The following is a 24,038-nucleotide window of genomic DNA, read 5'->3' on the forward strand; positions in this document are numbered from 1 at the left end:
GCAGCATCACTACTCCGAGCTCCTCCTGTGTGACTGAGCTCCCTGTCTCTAAGGGAGTGCCGAGCCACTCAGAGGAAAATCATTCTGACCACTTGTATCTGCCATCTTGTCCTTTCAATCATTACTCAAAGCTCATGACCGTAGGTGAGGGTAGGAAGGTAGATTGAAAGGCAAATCGAGAGCTTTTCCATCCTCCTGATGGCACCATCTAACCAGGACCTGCAACATACACTGGGATAGATTGTAGCCAGGTGTGAAGTGGCTGGAATGAAAATCAACAACTCCAAATCTTCCAAAGGCCATGGTTCTGTTTATCCTGTTTTAGGATTTTTAAGTTAGTGGTAGTTTCAGTGTTATCGTTTATCATAACATTTTTCTGTAGCGATATATACTACTTCAAAATGTGTTATCGTGACAAGTATTATACTGCTGCTGCACAGGGCACATCTCTGTTACAAACCGTGCAGTGGAGAGGAGGAAAAGTAATGCCTGAGCCCCTTGTCTATCTGTCTTCTGTGCCACTTCGGGTTAATGTGTTTTTGTAAAGGTTCGGAAACCCAGGGCCCAACGCACTGCCACCCTGCCTCCCTGCCCTGGCTCTCAGGGATTAAGAAGCTTTCTGATTCCTCACAGCCACTTCAAGCGCCGCATTTATCTTCAAATGCAAGGCAGTTGCTAAAAGGGCCATCGCTTTGCATATTTAATGCTTTTAGCAGGGCACCCAGGCGCTGGCACTCCTCTAAAGCCACCTTTTAATTTATCAAGAGCGGCTAATCGACCTCCCCGCGGCCTCTGGGGCCGAGGTGAGTGTTTGTCAAAGAGGAGTGGATTTACATTGACGCTAAAGGCTGTATATAGCCGTCCCGCGCTCCCCCAGCTGTTACTCACGTCCCGTTCTAGGTGCGACTAGTGTTAAACTGTATTTAATTTGGCTGCTTTCTAATGTCACGGCTATAAAATTAATGGTCCTTTGCACATTTGGCTCTGGTTTACTGATCCTGTCCGAGTCTGAGGACAGTCCATTAACACAGTTGTTTGTTTAGGAACAGGCCAAGCACTTGGCTCCCACCTCCCATTCACACTACATGAGCAGTATTAAAAAATCCTTTCTCTTCTAAAAGGACCATGTGCAATGTCCTTCTATCAATCTCAAACTGTGGTGTTTAAATGGTGTTTAATTTGGTCTACTTTTTGGCAATTTAATCAATATAACCATTGGACTGGCTGCAACCTTAATCCAAACGACAAAGACTGAAATTAATTTTCTTTGCAACAACTGTTAGCTGTTAACTATGTAACTTGGACATCTAGACATGTTCTGAAATGCATTGGATTCTTGCACTAGTTTAGCATTTTATATTTCAGTCTTCAGTCAATTTTCTTTTCCACTAAAGTTTCCCAAAAAAAAGACTAGCAACAGTAGATAATGGTACTAAAACCCCAAATATGCTATTTATTAGTGAAAAAACATTACTTCTATACATAATCCCTTGTCCCAACTGTGTTCCATGCCAAAAAATTCACTGTTTTTAAACAGTTACGCAAACGTAAAAATGTGTACATTTACAGCTGCTTTTCTGCTGCCTTTGAAATGTTTTGAGTTCCCTTTTTTAAGTCATGGCATCACTGTTTAAAAAATAAAATCACATTCCCTCAGTGCTCATCTTAATTTCATCATGTTTTGTGTCACTTTTGACTATTTCACAAAGTAATTGATAGACTTTCATTTGACTCAAGATGTCAGTCCTACAGAAGATTAAGCACATATCGAGCTGTGGTCAGTGCTTAAACTGTGCCTGAGTGGGACTTGATTAAGTGTCCACCACCAGCACTAACATCCCACTCATAAACATATGCCATAGCTCATCTGCAAATGATGACAATTAACTTAATACATCTAGTTAGCAGCCATTCCTCTGCTCTGGTAATTTCTCCAATCCTGCGTGACGCTTGTTAAAGACTCACTGATGTACTTAATTAAAAGATTGATTTTTACCAGCCCACGGCTTCAATTTCCTCACCTGAGCAGAGATTAGATCCATGCTGTTCCTCCACTGCCTACTACCGCCTTTATAGAGACTTCTTTAAGATTGGAATTCTTAGACAAAACTGCTCCCTTTGTCTGCATTCACTGGAGAAATCGTGGAAATTGGCAGCACTTGCACAGTTAGCATTCTTAATGATAAGTGCTCCATCTGGCATGTGGTGGCGAGCCAAAGGCGACAGATGGAATTGTTTTCGCAATCTGTTTAAATATGTTGTCGATTCTTCTTCCCCTTTTAAACCCCTCCCACAATGCACACACGCTAGCTAGCAACAAGACGTAGCCATTCATGTGGACGGGGAAGACACGCACGGCACCTCGGGAAGCAGAAGGGAGTGACTTTGGGGACGCAGAGATCGGCACTGGTCCCATCCCAAGTCATGTGACAGGCGGTGCTTTCTCTGCTGTTGATCCTGCGTTACCAAGTCCACCAGCCAATACAAACTGCTCTTAATTGATGCATGTGGTGTGGTTTGAGCACAAGTGCCCAATCAGTCTGAGTGCTTCTACTACGCAGATGTGAAGTGCAACATGGAAGGAGTTTATCGAGAATATTTGTGTCATTTTATCATCTATACTTTGAAGTTAAAAGTCTCTGTGCCTGTTTATTCGGGTGGTAAGATGCAGTGAATGGCAAGCAAAATCACTATTTGAATCTCATTATTGCTTTATAATAAGTCATAATCGTAATTCTAATCGTGCTTTGAAAACATAATCCCACCACTGTGAATTTGCAAGTTGCTAGTTTATTTGTTGACATGTTGCTGAGATTACTAATCATGAATGTAACCAGACATCCTTAAACCGGGTGGCCATGTAAGATATAAGATTACTGATCATGGAGAGATCTTTAGTCATGGCTCAAAGTCGTTGGTCATAGGTCTCATGCCAAGTTCAGACTGTGGCATCAAAATTGTACCAAAATCTTTAGCCTTTGCCTTTGTAAATTTGCCCTGTGTGTCAATGTGAGTAAAGCATCTTCTCTCAAATGCAAAGTACAGATTTTTCAACTCAAAAGTTCAATGCTCAAATGTTGAACTAGCCTGGATAAACACCCCCATAAGCTTTGCCTGTGAACCCAATGCTCCTGAATCCTCGGCCTGAATGCGGCATTACAGTGACACAGGGACAAAGATTAAGTTTAGAACTGAAGTACGACCCAATACGGGCTGCGACTGACATCAAACGTGTCTGATCTTTTGCAATCTTGGTTAGTATTACCTCTCCTCTCGCTCCGTTTATGATCTGTCAAATGTTTGACCAATAGCAAACACAAGCACACGCTCATTTAACATGTTTCACCAAAATAACAACATTAGAGCTCAGCAGTGAACAAGACCCTATCTTCATATTTCCCTTTCATTTTGCCTTTCCCATCACTTCACTTTTACATGTTACTTGAAGCAATTGTGTTCAAAAGTTATTAAGTACAAAAATCTGAATCATTTTTCTCATATCTAGTCAGCACAATTTTTCCTTTGAGAGTGGGGTGCCAAAAATTTGAATAGTTGTCTGATGTAAAACTGGACTTAGTGAGAGCCTAGTGTGACTGTTGTGTCCATGTATTGCAGAGGACGCGTGGACAGAAGAGGAAGCGTCTGAACCTGTCTGAGGAGCCAGAGGAGAAAGTGGAGGTTTGTCATGAATCCCCCTCTCATCCCCAGCTCCATGTGTCTCACTCAGCTGTGCCTGTATTTACTTTGCAGCGCTTATTTGACGAGGTATTACCCGCACTCAAGGGATCTTATTAAAATTCAGACTCACTTAATGAATTTCCTCCAACTCCGAGAGGATTCTTTATTAAAATATATTTCCCTCAGAGTTGTGTCAGCGTCTGAAATATGCCGTTTTAGTTCAAATGAGTTTTGTGATGTCTCGCATGAGGAGACTGTGATGTGATTAGCATTATCACCATTTAGTCTGTCGGTTTGCTCCACTGAAGCTAAGTATTGTTTTAGTTATAGCTGTCTGTGCCCAGCATTCGCAAGCTATTAGATCTTAACAAAAACATTTCCTAAATATAATTTTGCCCGTAGCAAAAAGATGATTGCATTTTGATAGCCATGATTAGACTTCTCAATCTTAAATTAATAGTAGATCGGAAAAGCAGCAAAAACATTTACTTTTGTGGGATAAATGGATGTAGCATGACCTCTAAATCTCTCTGAAGTAATGATATGATTAAAAATCCAGCTAAAATAATCATAGGAAGGCACTTGTAGTGGAGTGATCTAGTAGAGACATCACTCCCATCTACGGCTGAAACAAGCTAATTGTAACTAATCGATTATTGAAATAATTGTCAACTAATTTAGGAAAACATTTTATCTGGACTATGCACAGACTCCAGAATGAAAGAAGAGATGTTATAACTAGTACATAAAGGAAGGGTGCATAAACAGGAAGTGTGTCAATTGATTGTTTTTGATGTAAATATAGTCCACTGGGATGTCCTCATGAGACATCACTTTAGCTTCATCTCAGGCAAATACTGCAAAAATCTTTCAACCAAAGAATAATCATCAGATTCATTGATTAGCAAAATAATTTTTTGTTTCAGTTCTATTCACATCATTACTTCTCAAAAATAATAGTAACATTTCGTAATCAGTGTTGTGTTAATATGTGGAGAGCAAGATTAATCACTCGCTATGGATTCATGTTTTAGATTACTCTTTTAAACTGAAATGTAACATGAATAGATTATGTCTTTTGGCTGTCTGTTTAGCCAATTCATAAAACACTTTAGGTAATACTTGCCCTCTATTTCGCAGTTGGAGGGGAAATTGTCACAGCAATTAGTGACATGAACGGTTAAACAAAATTGTGTATGCCATCTTAGACTTAGCAGCTCTTGTTAATGTGTTAAAGTTTTAAATGACAACAAAGCAGTTTCTGTAACAAGCTTATGCAGAGGGCGAGCATGTTTTGAACCTTTATTTGTCCCACAATAGGGAAATTACAATGGACCAATAACTATATGCATAAACTCTAACACAACACTGTGCCACTGTGTAGAGTAAAGCTATAAGACAGAGGTGTCACCATACAGAATTATTCAAACAAGTTTATAATATTATAATGGAGTTTATAATGTGTTTAAAAGCTTGAACAGTATTTGACAGAATTTGTAGTTTTCCTATTCTAAAATGTGTTAAGGGCATATTCCCAGATGGGAGGCCAGATTGTCCGATAGATATGGTATTCTCATACAAAATCTCCAAAAAGTAAATTCACAATTATCAAGCCAAATCCTTTCTGTAAGTAACTAGACCCTAGATTTTGCTGTTACAGCAAAGATCTGCATTTGAATTATTTTTTAGCTGCTCCACACTTTTTACATCACTAAATATTTCACCTTTGTTTTAGATGTACAGTAAAAGACCTTCAAAGGACACAAAATCAAACTGCTATCCTCTATTGCCTTAACCGTATTATCTACCTCTCATCTCCCTCCATCCCTTTTGACTATCCCGCGCAGCATCCAGCCTCCACACAGAGCTCGATTCTAATCATTTGCGTCTCCATAGGAACCAGCGCCACGGGAACGGCGTCAACGTCAATCAGCCCTTCAGAAGAAACCCAAAGCGGACGACACCCGGACTGAGTGCACCACGTGTAAAGGACCCGGCGACAATGAGAATTTAGTGAGGTGAGTGCGGTGTGTTCAAAGACCGGCCGAGTGTAGGGATTATTAAACATGCAGCGGCGTGTGTGTCTCGTGAGGCGGCCATATCCTCCCGATGATTAAAGTTCAGTCTTCATTAGGCTGTGGCGGGCGACGCGGAGCAGGAAGGGCCGAAGGGTGGCGCCTCCATAGGGCCCCTATATTGACCTGCCACATACATTTGCACACTTCATTAAGGTGTAATGAATAGCACAATTTATTCTGCTGCCTGCATGGGATTTCTGGTGTCGGCATCTAATAAACAGCATTTCTCTTTGACTTTGAAATTCAGACGGGAAAAAAATGGAGAGCAGGTGATGAGTCGCTAAAAATGTTCATAAAATCTCCCCAGAGTTTAGTACTGTTAGATCTGTCATTAGCTCTAACTGAATTAATTTTATTTCAGACAGCCTTGATATGCTTTTACAAATGTATTCCACTCATCTTCCACTTTGTTTTCCATGTCAAATACAGTGATTTCGTTGTGTTTGTCTTTTCTTCCTTCATGGTCACATGACTCTTTATTTTTGTTTCCATCAGTGTCAAAAGAATGTAAACATCTGTCTGCGCGAGATCCAGGCAAGTTGTTTAACAATGCTTAAACAGAACAATGTTAGATCAAGATTGGAAATTATAAATGATTGTATGTCGGAGCTGTAGTGCTTGTGAGCTGCCAGAATGTTGTTCATAAACATGACAGCTCTGAAGAAGAGGTTGCCTTAGTGACTCAAGCAGTGAGAGTCAAACTGTCAGCCTTGTAAACGAGGGCAATGGGAGTTTCAGGTATAACTCCTCACTTTGAGCAGGACTATTTTTAGTCCAGGAGAGCATGATAATGTATTTTGGGTGAAAGACAAAATGTCTTGATTTCTGAAACGTTGTCCAGGTGACTTCCTTTGAAACCTTTTCTACCATGGACCACTCCTGGGTGAATGAGGGATTGCATCGACTCATAAACAAAAGGGACATTCTTAGGGTTGTAAGTCTGTGTGTACTCCACACAGCATTAAGATGCGTGGAGTTACCATATATGACCATAAAACAATGTAAATACTAGGTACTAGTACTGATATTCACGTGGTGTCATTGTGCAGGTTTCTTTTGAAGTGCACATAGTTAAAGTTACAAATTTAACTACATGTCTATGAATCTCGGATGACTGGTAGAGCATGGTGCTGAAAGTGCTGAATGGTTCTGTGCGCATGTACCTGGAATAAATAGTAATCATATTTTTACACCAGTCAAGTGACAGTTTGTGAGGAAAAGGTGTGAATAAAATATTTTAAGTGACTGGAAGTAGTGCTGAGTTCTAATCCGTATATGTCATCAATATAAGTTGCATCCAAAATGTATGAACAGTTTAAGAATCAGACATCATAGATTGTATTTGTCTAATAGCTATTACTGTAGGTTTTGCTCCTTGTTTACAGTAAGGGTGCTAAGTCACATCCATTGCCCATATCCACCCCAGATGTAAAATAATAGACTTCACCAAAATTGTCAAAGTAGGTAAAACTAGGTCTAAATATAATTGTGCTGAATGCTGAATATTAAGACAAGCTGTCCATTGCATGTGAGGTTTTTTTTTTTTGTCATTCATTCTACACCCATCATGCTTGTGCCATTTCTTTATTCATTTTTTGTCTCCATTGCACTTGAATGTCTTTTTGTACAGTTACCATCACATCCATCGCCATTTTAGAAGATGTCCTGAGGGTGACTCCCGGCGGACCCATGTATGTGTTCTCTGTGGCGGGCGTGAGCGGGCGGGTGGACGGGCAGCGGCAGGGGCATAGGGGGTGAGAGGTCGCTGCCCTGACTCTTTGTATCTTTGCGTTGCACAGGTTGTGAGAGCCGGGGCAGCCACCTCTCCTCCCAAAAAACACTGAGCGGACAGATGATGACCGCGGCTTAGGCTCAGAGAGAGAGGCTAATAGAGGAAGAAAGACTCCACTGCAAAGAGCTGCACACGAGACTGGACTCAACAGACTGGACCCTCCATACTGCCCCCATTCACTAATCTCATGCACCTCTGGATTTCTGTTCAAATGTTCAAAGCAGGTGATATTGTATAAGTAAGAATGTATGAGTATAGGTTGTTTTGGTGAGGATACTAAAATTACAAACTCTACTTCAATACTAAGGAATAGACTTAGATACTTAGATACTTAATACCAATTTCAATAGAACGATTACAAAAAGCAAACAATAGAATGTGATTTTCAACTTTCTGTTATATTACCATGTGCTCTTATATCTGTGTAATCCCTCAGTCGCCCAGGTAAGTTCCAGAGTGGTCCATGGTTGTATACTAGACAGTGTGGTCATATGCTTGTTTGATACAGCTCAAAATCATTCTTAACTTATTCATGAATGGTTCATTACTGTCCTGTTAAATGAGTATCCAGTTTCAATACTGTTTTTAGTATCGATTAGTATCTGATTTTTGATACTTGACAACTTTAGTTTGAGCAAGAGCAAAAGTAGTTATAACCCAAACAGTAGTTAGTCAAATAATCCAAAATTAAAATCTGGATAACTGTGCCACATACTCGTGTAAGCCTTTTGTAAATACATACACATTATAATGATTTCTCTCTCTTATTGTGACACCTGCCTTGACCTTTGTGCAGAACTCTGTATGCAATAAGTAACTATGCTGATTGTAAATATGGCAGTTTGGGGCCATGCTAGTAGCAACATTCCTCAGGCTTTAGAATACATTTAGCAGCCATGTTGTTCATTCAGGATCATAATATTATCAGCTGATACTGATCTAAGTAGTACTGGTGGTTTTCAGATTCTAAAATGTCATGATGTCATTCTCTCAGATGGGTGGCATTGTACTTTCCCATTAAATTATCCAAAAGGTAAATTCACAAATGTTGAACCTAATGATTTCTATCAGTGACTAGAACCATTAACTTCTTGTATTACAACAAAATGCTGTATTTTATCAATATTGAGTTTAGCTGCCCCCATCTGTATTAAGTATTATTGGCCTATTGAATGTTGTGATGTCATCATCATCAAACCCATCAATTAGAATAATTCCAGTCATGGTTGCCCTGCTTGTAAACCTTCCCACATTCTAGTCTAATTGTGCAAAGTAATGAAAATCAAGAAGCTGTTTTCTCTGTCTCTAAGGGAAAAATGCTTTCAGAACATTACCAATCAGCTCTATTGATTAAGGAAATCAACCACCTGTGACTTTGATCCAGTGCAATCAATCAGCCTTGTGTCTTATACTCAAGTAAACAGGGTCAGACTTGTAAAATAGTGTGTTGTACAAAGTAGAAACCAACTGTTTATGGTGGATCTACACCATCTAGTATGGAGCTCAACAGTGACCACCTGCCCCTGGTTCCAGAAGTAAATTTCACATAATTTTTTCTCATAGACTTTCCACAAAAATAATTACATTAAAGGTTTGCAAGCTTGCTCAGCTATGTCATAACTAATGACCAAAAGACTTTTTTAAACTGTTTCTAAAACTGTATAAGCCACTAAATTATTAAAACATCTTGCCAAATCTTGCATTTTAAACATGCTTCTTGGATTTAAAACAATGGATATTGGTTGCCACGTAGCCAGTTGGCCTCCACGATGCCTTTTAAATGTTAATATTAAAATTTTTCAAAAAGTCTGTGAGAAAAATGAATGTAAAATTTACTTCAGAAACTGAGCTGATTTCAAAGTGGGCCGGACTGTTGTATAGATTAGAACATTATTATTATATTATTAGTTTGTTAGTTGTGGTGTAGACATAAACAAACAAAAGATAAAAAAAAAAAAAAACTTTCTGTGATGGAATGACAGTTGGGTCTGAAGGAGCCCAGTCCAGACCTGGTCCCTGGTGGTCCTGTATCTGTGGCTGTCAGAGCAGAGCTGTGCTGAGCTGTCAGGGCCATGACAAGTGTCAGAGTGCCCCCTCTACAATGCACATGGGGCTTAGTCTGAGAAGCTTACTCTGAAACCATCCACTCCTGATCACACATAAAAACATATCGTCTTAATGCAATGCTTTGGCATTTTTAGCCTTCTACAGTAATTAACTGTTTCTGAAATGGCAAAGTGTGTCTATTTGGCACATATTTGCAATGTAATTGTTAGATACAGAGCATGCTGTTGTTCTGTAGGACTATATCTACACTAAGTATACATTATAAAAGGACATATACAATTCATAAGAATTCAGATGCGTAGGTCTGTATGTTTCTAATAGTAGGGACAGTGTCTCCTGTACAATGCATGAGTGGTGTATTTACTCTGATCTGTACTGTAGTTCCTGAAGTCTTGTGCTGTGTAGTTTAGAATGTGAATGCAGGTAGCTCTGTGCTCTTCTCATGTGTGCACTATTTATTAAGAGGCCAAATGTTTTCTCTTGGTGCCTTTGTTGTAATCTGTTTTTACAGAGTTGAACTCTGCTGGTGCTGTCATTATTTTATTTTAGTATTGCTTACATTTGTTTACATGTACACTGCCAGTCAAAAGTTTGACATCCCTCCTCAGTCAGGTTTTTTCTTTGTTCACTACTTCCTACATTTTAGATGTGTAGGAAAACATCAAATATATGATGCCAGATGTGGAATTATGTAGCAAAGTAGCCACCTTTTGCTTTGTTGACAACAATGGAAACCCCTGACCTTCTCTCAATGAGCTTTATGATGAAGTCTCCCGAAATGGTTTTCACTTGTCAAAGTAAAGGGTCGCTGTAAAAAAACAAAATGAAAAGGTGTGTCCAAACTTTTGACTGGTAGTGTATGCTTGAGAGTATGCATTTAACTAAAGCCCCTAAATGCAAAAGTTTAATTGAAAAATTACATGGCAGCAACACATTTAGTAACAGAGATGTTCAAGACCACCGCTGATGTTCAAACCATAAGAGATGATTTTCAAGTACTATGTGTTTTGGTGGCAGATGGAGTTGTTTGTGCAGTACAGAAACTGCTGAGATATCCATGCACAAGCTTCTCCAGTCTTTACACAGCTCCAAATTCATCTCTTCTCTCCATTTCGGAAACATGGATCACATTTCTGATCTCAAATGGCCTTTCTTCTAATGTGTGAAACCATTCGGACATTATTAAGTACCACACTAGTGCAAAGAAAAGGTGTACACAATGACAACTGAACACCAAGAGATAGTCCCAGATTTCATGTACACTGCCAGTCAAACGTTTGGACACACTTTTTGAAATATGTTTTATGTTTTTTTAATTATAAAAAAAAAAAAATCTAAATAACTCCAAACTTTGCCACCCTTTGCTTTGGTCACTACTTAGGACACGGATCATTCCTTGACCCTGACAAGGCACATCTTGAAGTGAAATCCATTTCAGGTGACTTCATCATGAAGCACACGGAGAGAAGGCCAAGGGTTTGTGGCACTGTCAACAAAGCAAATGGTGGATACTTTGAGGAATTTAAAAGAAATATTTTTAAAACACATTTAGTTGAGTCTTTTTCACTCTTTTTCTTTGCTACATATTTTCATATATCTTGCTTCATATGTGTAAAGTCTGCTGTATATATTCAAAATATAAAAAGTAGTAAACAAAGAAAATCAACGTTGAATGAGAAATTGTGTCCAAACTTTTGCCTGGTAGTGTATGTGATGTTAGTGCACTTTTGTTTTCCGATTTCTCAGTTCAACCTTTGCATTCAGAACACTCTTACCAGGTGTATTCCACTGTACTTCTGCCTGTTTTTTGCACTGTACAAAGTCTGATTGTCTAATGTGATTTTGTCTCTGTGGCCCGCGTAGCTCTCGTCCCGAAATGAAGAAGAGCTTTAATAAACTCTTGACTTTTTCACCTTATTGCTGCGGTGATGAATGTGTGTCGGTGGGCAAATTAATTGTTGCGAAGGTGCAGCGCCGGCGGTCCGTTTGCGCGCGTAATGCCCTCTGTCGCATGTGATTTATCGCCGGGGAAGTGGCCCTGTTGTCGTGGGGGAGGAGGGAGAGGGAAGAAGGGGGTGGTGGTGGTGGTGAATACATGCGCTCATCTGGCCCCATGCTGCGCCCAACACCCGTGTGCTGATGTATTCTTGTCGGAAAGGCTTTGGCCAAGTGGGCCGAGTCTTATCCCCCATGTGTGTCGGATAAAGGACCGGAAAGGATGTTAAAGGGGTGTGCAAATTTAAGTGCTTGTGTTAAAGGAGGAAATGTCATGCATTGTGTAGTGTGGTATAGGCATATAGGTTAGTAATTTTTTTTTTTCATTTGGATTTATTTGATTGTATTTATTATTATCATTATTGTTATTTTATTCTTTTTATGTATTTATTTATTTATTTATTTATTTTACTGTTGCATGCATTTGGCAACAGTAAACATTTACTTGGCACTTTTCAAAAATTTGAAGGTACGTTTTGCCAGTACTGCAACAATAGGATTTCTTCAATGCTGTTCAGTAATTTTAAACACTGTATTGGCATAATTATTATTTATTTCATAAGTACTATAACTATGGGAATTTTTATTTTTTTAATGTCTTCAATACACTAAAGCTGCACATATGAATCAAAATTTGAATTTCAGTTGTGAAATCTGTTATACAATAAATGTTCACTGCAAACTAAATATAATATGGTAACACAACACTTTTTAACCTTGTAGTTTAGACCTCTACAAACATGTTCATGGGATTCTTGTATTGGTTTAGCAGTTTATATCTCGGTCTTCTCTCTAAGACTGAACTGCAAACTGAATTCTTATTTAAAAACATAAATTGTAAATCTTATCTTAAAGGCAACACTTCAACACTTTCTTCAATTATTTCTACAATTTTAAACAAATGTGTTTACCCATTTTCTCAATGTCTTAATACTACACATTGCTGCAGGCTGTTTAACCAGTAAAACAAAGCTGCTTCCCATCTCCTCTTTTGTCCTTCCACACTTGCTCCAGTAGACCAGACAAAAAGAGACATTTTACTCTTCAACCGGAACATCCGACGCGCCGGACAGCGGAGGGCCTTGTCTGCGATGCGAGCAGCCCAGCGTGGAGAACTGTAGCTGGCCCCATCCCTCCTCTGGACTCCTTAGGGACTACCACCAACAACAACCAAGCACACACGGCAATAGAACGTACACACCAGATACATAGAGATGCCCACCCCTCCCTCTCTCTCTCTTTCTCTCTCTCTCTCTGTCTCTCTCTATCTCTCTGTCTTTCTCTCTCTCACCATGACGATTACCTCCCTGACACGGCATGATTTAACGGCATTTTGTTTTTTCGCTGACTTCAACCTTTTTTTTTTCCAGGCTCCCATTAAAAAGGAGAGCCCGGTTGTGGCGCGGCTGTGTGGGAAGTGTAACCAAGCAGCTAAAATCTATTACTACTCCGAGTTCCTTCTTTACCAGCTCTTCTCGCTATCCACTCTACTGCTCCTCGCCCCGATGCCAAACTGCTCTGATCGGCTTAAGAACTATACTGCGGGCGCTGCGTTGGGAATCGTTATATAGGCTAGCTACTACAGCCCGGAGTCCACTTTTCTTTCTATCTTAATTGATTACTTTGTCACTGACCTTTTTTGGGAATGTGTTGTGCAGTGCTCTAAGCTGTTTGTATCTTATAGAATTGGGAAAGGAAGCGCTTGGGTACACAGAGGTTTCTTGGCCAGGTTCTGCTGTTTACTGTGGTGCCAATCTGTTCTGCAGAAGTGAGTGAGTGCTAGGTTTTCTACTGGTTCACTGAGGCCCCCTACTGGACAGCTGAAGGAATTCAATGCTGAATAGTGGTTGTCAAACTTTATACATTGAGTATCATTGGCTTCCTTTTTACTATATTCCTTTTTATATTTGAAGAATGGACTTTATTATGAATTCACACCCTTATAACCTTTCATGCTACTACAAAGTGGCATGGGGTAGGTACAGCTAGTGTTGTCGCAATACTTAAATTTCAAAATCGATTTCAATACTAAGGACCAGGTTTGATACCCATTTTGATACCTGAAAGATGATTTTAAAACAGTCAAATTTTGTACAATCCCTGTGATTTCTTATTTCAGTAATGTTGATATTAAATTAATATCTAGTTTTGATAGTAGTTTTAGTATTGACTAGTATCTACCTTGTCCAAGATTTTTAATAATTTTTATTTTGCCCATATGAGTCATTCGACCGGATGATATAGCGTGAATTGGGAGTGAAGAGGAAGGGCATTCAGCAAATTGTCACAGCTGGAATGTAATGAGTCTGGCATATTTGTTGTGTTTCATACATCATAATGCAGTAACATCACAATACATTTTCTGTAAAATTATGTTAAAAAGGCCATTTACCCTGATTTTTGCCATGATTTTGTGTAATGTCCTTTAAAGGGCCCATATTAAACTATTTTCTGATCTATGATATAGTATTGTTTCCTCATCAAAAACATACCTGAAGTTGTGTTTTGTTTCATTCACACCTTTAACACACAAACCCTGCATATTTCGACTGGGTTCTTCTGTCATACAGAAAAGACCATCACTAGAATAATTTGGATGATTTCAGACCTGGAATTACCAATACAGTGGGGCAAAATTATTTCGTCACTCACCAATTGCGCAAGTTGTCCCACTTAACAAGAGGAGAGAGGCCTGTATTTTTCATCATAGGTACACTTCAACTATGAGAGACAAAATGAGAAAAAAAATCCAGAAAATTGCATTGTCTGAAGAATTTATTCACAAATTATGGTGGAAAATAGCTATTTGATGAATAACAAAAGTTCAGCTCAATACTTTATTTACCCTTTGTTGGCAACGACAGAGGTCAAATGTTTTCTATAAGTCTCTAAGGTTTTCACACACTGTTGCTGGTAGTTTGGCTCATTCTTCCTGCAGATCTCCTCTAGAGCAGTGATGTTTTAGGGCTGTCGCTGGGTAACACGGACTTTCATCTCCCTCTAAAGATTTTCTATGTGGTTGAGATCTGGAGACTGGCTAGGCCACTCCTTGAAATGCTTCTTACAAAGTCACTTCTTCGTTGCCCGGGCGGTGTGTTTGGGCTCATTGTCATGCGGAAAGACCCAGGCACGTTTCATCTTCAGTGGCCTTGCTGACGGATGGAGGTTTTCACTCAAAATCTCGCGATACATGGCCCCATTCATTCTTTCCTTTACACGGATTAGTTGTCCTGGTCCCTTTGCATAAAAACAGCCCCAAAGCATGATGTTTCCACCCCCATGTTTCACAGTAGGTATGGTCTTGGGATGCAGCTCAGGGATGCAGCTCAGCAACGACAAGTTGAGTTTTTAGCAAAAAGTTCTATTCTAGTTTCATCTGACCATATGACATTCTCCCAATCCTCTTCTGGATCATCCAAATGCTCTCTAGAAAACTTCAGACGGGCCTGGACATTTACTGGCAGGTGTGTCCCCCTTAAGCAGGGGGACACATCTGGCACTGCAGGATTTGAGTCCCTGGCAGGGTAGTGTGTTACTGGTGGTAGCCTTTGTTACTTTGGTCCCAACTCTCTGCAGGTCATTCACTAGGTCCCCCCGTGTGGTTCTGGGATTTTTTCTTAGCGTTCTTGTGATCATTTTGACCCCACAGGGTGAGCTCTTGCGTGGAGCCCCAGATCGAGGGAGATTGTCTTGTATGTCTTGTATTTTCTAATAATTGCTCCCACAGTTGATTTCTTCACCCCAAGCTGCTCACCTATTGCAGATTCAGTGTTCCCAGCCTGGTGCTGGTCTACAATTGTGCTTCTGGTGTCCTTTGACAGCTCTTTGGTCTTGGCCATAGTGGAGTTTGGTGTCTGACTGTTTGAGGTTGTGGACAGGTGTCTTTTATACTGATAACGAGTTCAAATACAACTTGGACCAATTACAGGCCTCTCTCATCTTTTTAAGTGGGAGAACTTGGACAATTGGTGGCTAACTACATACTTTTTTGCCCCACTGTATCTACCAAACTAAAGGTAAAGGAACACTGTTAACTTGAAAAACTACCACTTCATGACATCACAAGGTGGAAGAGAGCATTTTGAGCCTTGGAGATGTAGACAATTAATAATGCAAGATTACATAACATGTGTGAATGAAACAAAACACAGCACCAGTCATGTTTTTGATGAGGTAACAACGTTCTAACACATGCCCACAAGAGTCAGTTGTGGACCTTTAAAAACGTACAACAACCCATGCATGAGGACCATCTCACGTATGTTCAAATGACCCCAACGATCCCACTCTTTCCTTAGTTACTTACTCGCTTGCGTGACATGACTTGTGTTGTTGCTTATAGGTAACAGACAAAAGCAGACTTGCACCACCGTGTGAAATCATTGCTATAGTAGTTGGAACAGATCTGTATCTATATCCTCTTGTGTCCTAACAGTGAATGAGCTGCACCAGGAAGAGCTAATAAAGGCCGCCTCCTGACAAAGCTCTCCTCCATTCATTACTTCCCCAATGATAAAAACAATGGCTCTTTTCTAATGTAGCAGCACCAGCCCACAGTAAATCAAAAAGTGCCGTTTTGCAAACTCCAATAATGCAGTCTTTTCTGGAGCGGGACACCGGCGCACTCTGTCATGGAGGGGAGTCAATGGGCGATTGCTTTGTTCCGCATCGATCCGTGTCACGTGACCACTCTCGGGGTAATTGCATTGGCCGCTTGTGATAAATTCTCAGACTTGTTTTAACAACGCCAACCGCAGTGTAAAGAAAAGAAGTTTGGAAGACCACGTATGAGCTGTCAATATAGCTGGACGCATGTCTGTGGAACTGATAGAGAATAAGGCAGCAAGATTAATCGCAATCAAATAGAAATCACAATTGACAAATCACAAAGGCAGTAATTTTTTTGAAGTGCCATCATTTCCACCACAAGCAACAAAATCTCCTGTTTTATTCTGCATAAAACTGCTAACCCTGTAGTTTAGATCTGTACAAATATTTTCTGAAATATGATTGTTGTATTAATTTGTCAGTTCATATTTCAGACTTTTTCTCAGTTCTTCTGGATGTGTTTAAAATGTGAACTTTGAGCAGAATCTTATTATTAAAACATAAATTGCAATTAGATATTTCCCCGAATCGTTCAGCCCTAATAGTACATAACATTATGTTGATGCTGTTGTATGTAATTTTATTAATGTGAATATAGGCTTTGGCTTAGAAGTCTGCTTTAGTTTGATAAAGCAATATGAACTTATTAAAGGTGCACCACATAAGCTTTCTGGTGGATGGATCTCTGCCTGTCTCTATGGAGATATTACATTTCAATCTGGAATATTTCATAGTACAACATTAAACTTTTCAATCTTGCATTTGGTGTTATTGCAAAAAAAAAATATTTAAAAAAACATATCATGCAGTCTTGCTATATATCATGCATATCTGATCTGATTTGTAATTTGGACTAGTGGCTGGAGATATGTTGCCACAAGATACATGCCATACTGTGGGACAACAGACAAAGCAATAACAACAAGCAATAATAACTCCGGGGACATAAGCAGGTAACTGACTCTAAATGTCAAATTTCAGTTATCAGCCACAACAACTAGACAAATATCAGATAAGATCAGTGGGAAAAGGTCTGTATCAGGTCATGCTTTAAACTTCAAAGCTTGTAGATTTTGCGTTATTTACAGCCAAATGAAATGATAGAAACATGACATATATATATATATATATATATATATATATATATATATATATATATATATATATATATATATATATATCTCACATATTATGCATTATCATCCGATACAAGACGAGTTGTCAGACTAAGGCTCTTTTTGCATTTGACATCAGCTTGGTACGAAAAAATAATACCTGTAGAAAAGTATTGGCAATCACCTCTCTGCCCTTAAACCCATTTTCTCATCAATGTCTCTATAATAACTTGATAACTTGCACAGCACATATTAAAGGCGACTCCCTGATAGAGCCACATGCATTTAGCCTGAAGCTGGAGCTGCTAACAAATCCAAATGGTCAAATCAAATGTCATAGAATGGAAAGTTTTGTGGCTTAAGATAGTTAATTAGTTTCTGTTGGTATTCTGAGAGTTTAAGAAATTGTCAAGGGAATCGTTTGGGCTTTTCTTTTAAATGCTTTTTATGTTTTGTAAATGTATTTGTACATTTAAAAAAACTGACTTGTTGATGTGGCTACCAATGTCAGTATTGGAAGGGTTGCAAGCTCAATCACAGTCGAATCAAAACAGCAATTTGAATGAGCCCAATTAGTAAAGTTTGCAATTAGTTAATACTAATGTAGTTTATAATATTTTATTATTGGCAAAAGAAATTAAGTTTTATTCAGTGTAGAACCTGCTAACTCTGCAGTTTAGACATTTACAAACATGTTACAAAAATGCATGTGGTTTTAGCAACTCAGATGTCTTTTCTCAAATGTTAATGGTCCTGGACTTAAATGAATCCCAAGAATGCATAATATGTGTTCTTTAAGTATGCATTTCAAGTGCAAGTATGTATTTCACATAATATAAAATAATGTCCACATTTGAAAATTAGAGTTTGCCCATAGAATGAGTCCAGTGATGGTTTATGGACTTAAAACTGAGCAGGAGAAATATGGCGTTTTACCTATGGCATCACAATCTTAGCAAAATGCCAACAGCATTTTTGAGTGCTCAGAAGAAATTTAGTGTGGATTAATACTTAAATGGATAAATAAATAGCATAAATTAGGCAAAAATACTAACTCCAGCTAAGTTTTTGATTTTTGACAGCAGAATCCTACACTTAAAACATAAGTGCAAATCTTACTGCAATACTAATACTAACTCAGAATTGCATACATTTCCAAAATTGTTCAGCAGTACATTTTAAAACGCATCGACACAAGAGTATTACCTTTTTTCATATCTTAAATCACATATTGAACGATTTCATTCTTGTCGTTACCATCTACTTGTGTGTATTATTGACATCCTAATCCTCGATTCGTGATTTGAATTCACCATCTCTGGATGAACGGAAGCGAGGACATTGTAGTGACAGGTACTTTACGCCTAGTGCAACATCAAATAGAACAGATGTGAGAGCGCTGTTCACCGGTGGGTCATGGGGGGGCGCCACGGGGCATTGGAGAACTTCACACAGAGATTAAACCAGATGAGAGTGGACACAAGTCAGCCGGCGATGGCAACACGTGTAGCAGACAAAAGCGATCAATCGGCCGGCCTCTACCACCTCACCTCCAATAAGATTACATCAATCAATAGGCTCGCTTATGAGTGATTGGATTGGGTCCGCTCCCACAGTGAGAGGGAGGGGCGGGCAGAGAGAGAGGGAGGGGGTGTGGGGGTGTGTGGGGTTTTGCTCAATTTTCCCAATGATTAAAGCAAGGCCAAATTGCTTAGATAACATCAAGGACCTTGTTGTGGTGAGGTGTAAGGTTAGAGTAGGAGACACAGACAATAAACAGCTTAAAGTTAGACACAGGTGGAGGTGTTCAAACTGAAATGTGTCATCCAGGGAAGTTGTGTTCTACTTTTTCTCCTTGAACCCAAAACATTTGCTATAAGCCAGGAGTGATGAAATATCCAAATCCAAATTCACTTTTTTTATATAGCAGATTTTACTAACAAAACCGTTTCTAAAGTGTTGTACAGAGACGGATGATAAAAAACAACAACAAAAGGGATATGTCACAAAATAATAATAATTAAAAAAACAAAAAACAGTTAAATCAAATCAGAGAAAAACTAACTCCATAAAATATCAATAAGTAAGTCAAATAAATTAAAACAAAGACTCTGAGAACCAAACAACAGCACTGTGTTAAAAGCCAGAGAATAAAAGTGGATCTTAAGCATTGACTGTATAAAGAACCATTTCTTTATACAGTCAACTAAGGGAGTGTGATGTCACCCATAGCATTCGAGCTAAATGAAGCTCATCGCAGCGAGGAGTTATAGGGACGAATCTGGAGCGGAGTTCCATTTTTGGAATTCTGACCTCAAGTATCATAGCAACCAAAGAGCCAATCTGGAGAGAAGCTGTTGAAGGTAACACCCCTTGCCATCCGCACTACTGGGGCAGGGCGCAGGGGACCGGTGCTTAGCAATGGTGTCAAATCAAACCTGTAGTCTGTTATTAATGTGCATATACTGAGTTACAGACACAATAACAAAATAAAAATACCAGGGTTATATAGAGCGGGTCAATATGAACATTTTAAGACAAAAATGACGAGCCTGACAGCAGCATTTATGGAGAGAGGGGTGACAGTTTTTGAATGTAAAGTGAATTGGAGCCAGAGTCGATGGAGCTGGAAGCACGTCCATGATCACTTCCTATTTGAAACGCAGTTGCTAGCAGATTAGCTATGTCCATTTATATATATACGTACAGTCTTGACTTGATTCACTCCACTGTGGAGGGTATATGTAGTGATATATATACTTTATTTGATGATGCAGTATTGCTATCGCAGCTGCTATATCAATATAAAGTCATGAATATTTCTTGCTGTATTTCATAAAACTCACTTTGATTGAAATTTTGATGCTGATTGGAGACAGGAAACTAACCAACTAACTAACAGGAAAATAACCATCATAAAATATCATGTTAGAATAACTGTTAGCTTCACTCACTTTGTGCCTTTTCTCACTTAAATGTTTTTTTCCAAATGATTCTCACCCAACAACGTCTCTCATTGAACAACATTTTTTCTCTGGCAATTGCTTCTTCAAGGATCTCATCCAAGAAAATACCTTTGAGGGTGTGGTCACACTGGTTTGGACACAGTGACAGTGTGGTATTGATTTGGTCCTATTCTATTCCTGCTTTAATCCTGGTTTAGTCCACGTTTAGTTTCAGGTTTGGAACAAATTACGTTCTATGTGTATGTAATGGTAATGATGCACCCTTAAAATGTATTGTTTGTGTATTGTATTGTAATGTATATTATTCAGTGTCACTATTTCCACCAATAGCTGCTTTCACACTATACAGTATGGAGTAAAAGGCTTTTTTTTTTTTTTATACAGGCTCCACTATATGTTCTGATGTTACACCCTGTTGAAATTAAGCACTTGCATAAAGTACACAGTTACGCAGTTATGTTTGGATCTCCGAGAGCTCTCGGCAGGAGTCCACGGGTCTATTTGCACCGAGCCGCGTTAAAGCGCAATCAGCGTGGAGTTATGGAGGACCTCCCTTTGGCACTGCGTGCACCATGGCTATAAAAGGTGCCGTAATACCCACTTACTGTTTACACATTTCACATGCTAGCTTGAACGAAATCACTAAAGAACTCTTAATTGGCATAGATAATTGGAATCTCATGAGTTGTCTGGGAATAAGGTAACAGCTGCCACGCATTAGTGATGTTCAGAGGCAGGTGGAGGATAGGAGATTTCGGCGCCCTCCTGTTGTCTCGTCAATGGAAGACAAATGACCCAAAAGCTTGCGCTCCTCAAATGCTCCTTTTGTTCTGAGCAATTGATTAACCATGAAAGGTGAAAACAGAACTTTGAGATTTTCCAGTCTTTTTTTTCCCCTAATTACTTTACCTTAATGAACCTATTGTGTTGCATTCAGGTATCGGCGTGAAGATCTGTGAATTTAAGTGCCGCGTAGTGAGCCACATGCTAGGTCATGAATCTGGGAATGGGCGATAGTTGGAATTTTGATCAGGATTTAGCACCGCACACACATCTAAAAGGCCAATTGTGTTTGGCCTGGAAAAAAGTTAATTAATCACCGAGCATGGAAAAGGAATGAATGGGTGTGAAAGCAGTCGTGTGTGAGCGGAGGTAAATTAAACAGGTCAGTGCTGATGTGGGGAAACATGGAAAAGGTGCTCAGTGAAGCAATCGCTGGTTTGTGAGCACTTTAAGGGGCTGAAATGTTCAGAAGTTTTCAAATTTATGCAGGTAGTGTAGGGATTAACAATATGCTAAAACTTTGAGTCAGATCATAATTTTGATTTTATCATGATGCATGTACATGCAAAGTCTTTAAATTGCCTTAAAGGTACCATCTGTAATTAGATTGGCTGACCCGCCCCTGTTCTCACATATCACCACTAGATGCTATCTATGATATTTCTGTCTGATAGTGTGGATGGTGGAAGAAGACTAGAGAGCACAGGTGAGCTTGAAAAAAGGCCAGGTGGGGGAGGGAGCACCTTGTTTTTTTCCAATGTATCTGTATGGATTTTCTGGACATGTTACTGCAAAGTAATGCCACACTTTAAGAGGTAGAAGTGTTATATAAATTAGGGGTGCACAATAATAGTGTCACCCATAATTATCAGCTGATAATGTCACACTAATAATATCAATGATAAAAATGTTCACCGATAATTTAGCCCAATAATTAGACGTCCAAAATGGAGTGAATCAGTCGCTTTTCCTCTGAGGTTTGCTCCCTCAGAACACTCCATCTGAGCCCATGACATGAGAGAGGGGATACAGGCTGGTTACTTTATGTCTAACAAGTCATCTCAAAGTTTTCATTCTGCCGATGAGTGAAAACATGAGGCAGAGCATTAGAGTTGTAGCTTGACATTGATGCTATCAGGCTGACGGGCTCAGGCTATGCAAGTATCTACTGGTAGTTGTATTTTAGTTCTCAATCAAACGAGCGGACTCTTCATGCAGCAAGATGAGTTTGTCTGTTTGAGTCACTGCTGTGACCGTGTGCTCTGTGTGCATGCTTTGGGTATGCTGTACAGAATTTTCTGTATTGTTCTATGTTGTATATATTGTATATATTTGAGTAAAATTAGTTTTGCCCTGGTACAGACAGATATATTGTATAAGCAGCTCTGAGGTCAAATTAAGTTCACTATTTACTATGTGTGTCTAATCATAAAGTATTTCATTATTAGGAAGTGCATGGGTTGGTTTTTGCTTTACCATAAAAGGAAAGTGCACTGGACCCTGAGAGTATAGTGCAATGGGCTTATAAATTCACCGTTTTGAATACTTAGCATATTCGGCATGGACTAACTTTGGACCGCTGCTAACTGTTCAAAATTAACTAGTTGTGTTTTTCAGGTTTTTAAGATGATAAAAACCAGGTACAACATCTTGTGATGGTCTGTGGACAACAAAGATCATTTTCAAACTGTAATTAGGCTGGTTTGGAGGGTAAGGCAGGTTTATTTGTATAGCACAATTCTTACTCCAAGTAATTCAAAGTGCTTTACAGAATAAGAAATACATTAAAATCACAATATCACAAATCAAAACACAAATAATCACAAATAATCATCATTAAATTAACATTAAAGGGGAAAGGTGAAATATAAAAACCTTTCAGTCGTATGCACAGCCAAACAGAACCATTTTGAGCCTGGATTTAAACATTATCAAAGTAGAGGCCTGTCTCGCTGTTCCAGGTTCTAGCTGCATAAAACTGAAATGTTGATTCCCCATGTTTAGTCCTGACTCTGGGCACCAGCAGGAGGCCTGTCCCTGAAGTCCTCAGAGTGTGAGATGGTTCATATGGCACTAACATGTCAGAGATGGAAGAAGCCATTTTTTACCACAAGTACCACTCCTTAACAAGTAACCATCAACTGTAGATTTTGTAGCATTTATATTTTTATTACCCACATGATTTCACAATACGTCTCCTCAAACTTAATCTACTCTCTCCTATATCCCCGTCTACCTTCCATAGTTGAACCGGATTCCACCACTCATCGTTTGCATTGAGAGAGTACTCCGTAAATCTGGAGCCAAGCTGGTGCGGCGCTCCCCTTCTGTTAGCAGCAGTTGTTTATGCCATACTTTAGCATCGGCAGCCTTCTCCAAAGCTCCCAGCGCCTCGGGGCCACAAATCTACAGCTCCACTCTCCAAAAACCATTCAGCACTTCTGTAAAACTCTATATTAAACTGGGAGACACTTCCACATGAGGGATTTCTACAACTTGCATCCAGTTCACTCTGATACTGTAAATTTCAATTCAAGTGAAGCTAATAAGCGTCACATGGCGTAAAAAAAAAAAAAAGTCTTAAATCACTTGGACAATTTTGATCCATTTAGGAAATTATGGTGTGGTTTTACTATTTATTCTACGACCTCAATCAGGTTTATTCTGCATTCAGTTGGTCTTATTGTGGCAGAAAAGTTAAAGTATAAGGTTTGTTTACAATGATTTAAAGTTACCATCTTATTGATCTTTATTTTATATTTTAGACATTTTAAATTGCAATATTGATTTTTAACAACTTAATAAAAGAAACAATTCTGCTGACTTACTGGTTAGAAAATTGAGGTATTAGTGGCCGATTCCCTGCCCCTTTTCGCTAAGGTACAGTTTTGCACAGTTAAGATATCCAAAGTCTTTTAAAAAAGCTTGAACAATATGATTGGACCATGAAATGCAC

General features: G+C 39.1%; 1 protein-coding gene across 3 annotated transcripts in view; it reads left to right on the forward strand.

Moving 5' to 3' along the window:
* Positions 1-24,038, forward strand: part of phf14 (PHD finger protein 14) — a 105,908-nt gene that overhangs the window by 48,995 nt on the left and 32,875 nt on the right. For all 3 annotated transcript variants that reach the window (XM_033975211.2, XM_055225394.1, XM_055225395.1), the window contains exons 16-17: positions 3,616-3,678; positions 5,575-5,696. In XM_033975211.2, the coding sequence (XP_033831102.1) occupies positions 3,616-3,678; positions 5,575-5,696 (185 nt within the window). The remainder of the gene's footprint in view (positions 1-3,615; positions 3,679-5,574; positions 5,697-24,038) is intronic.

Source organism: Periophthalmus magnuspinnatus, chromosome 11 (genome assembly GCF_009829125.3).
Source record: "Periophthalmus magnuspinnatus isolate fPerMag1 chromosome 11, fPerMag1.2.pri, whole genome shotgun sequence".
In the NCBI taxonomy this organism is placed as follows: domain Eukaryota; kingdom Metazoa; phylum Chordata; class Actinopteri; order Gobiiformes; family Gobiidae; genus Periophthalmus; species Periophthalmus magnuspinnatus.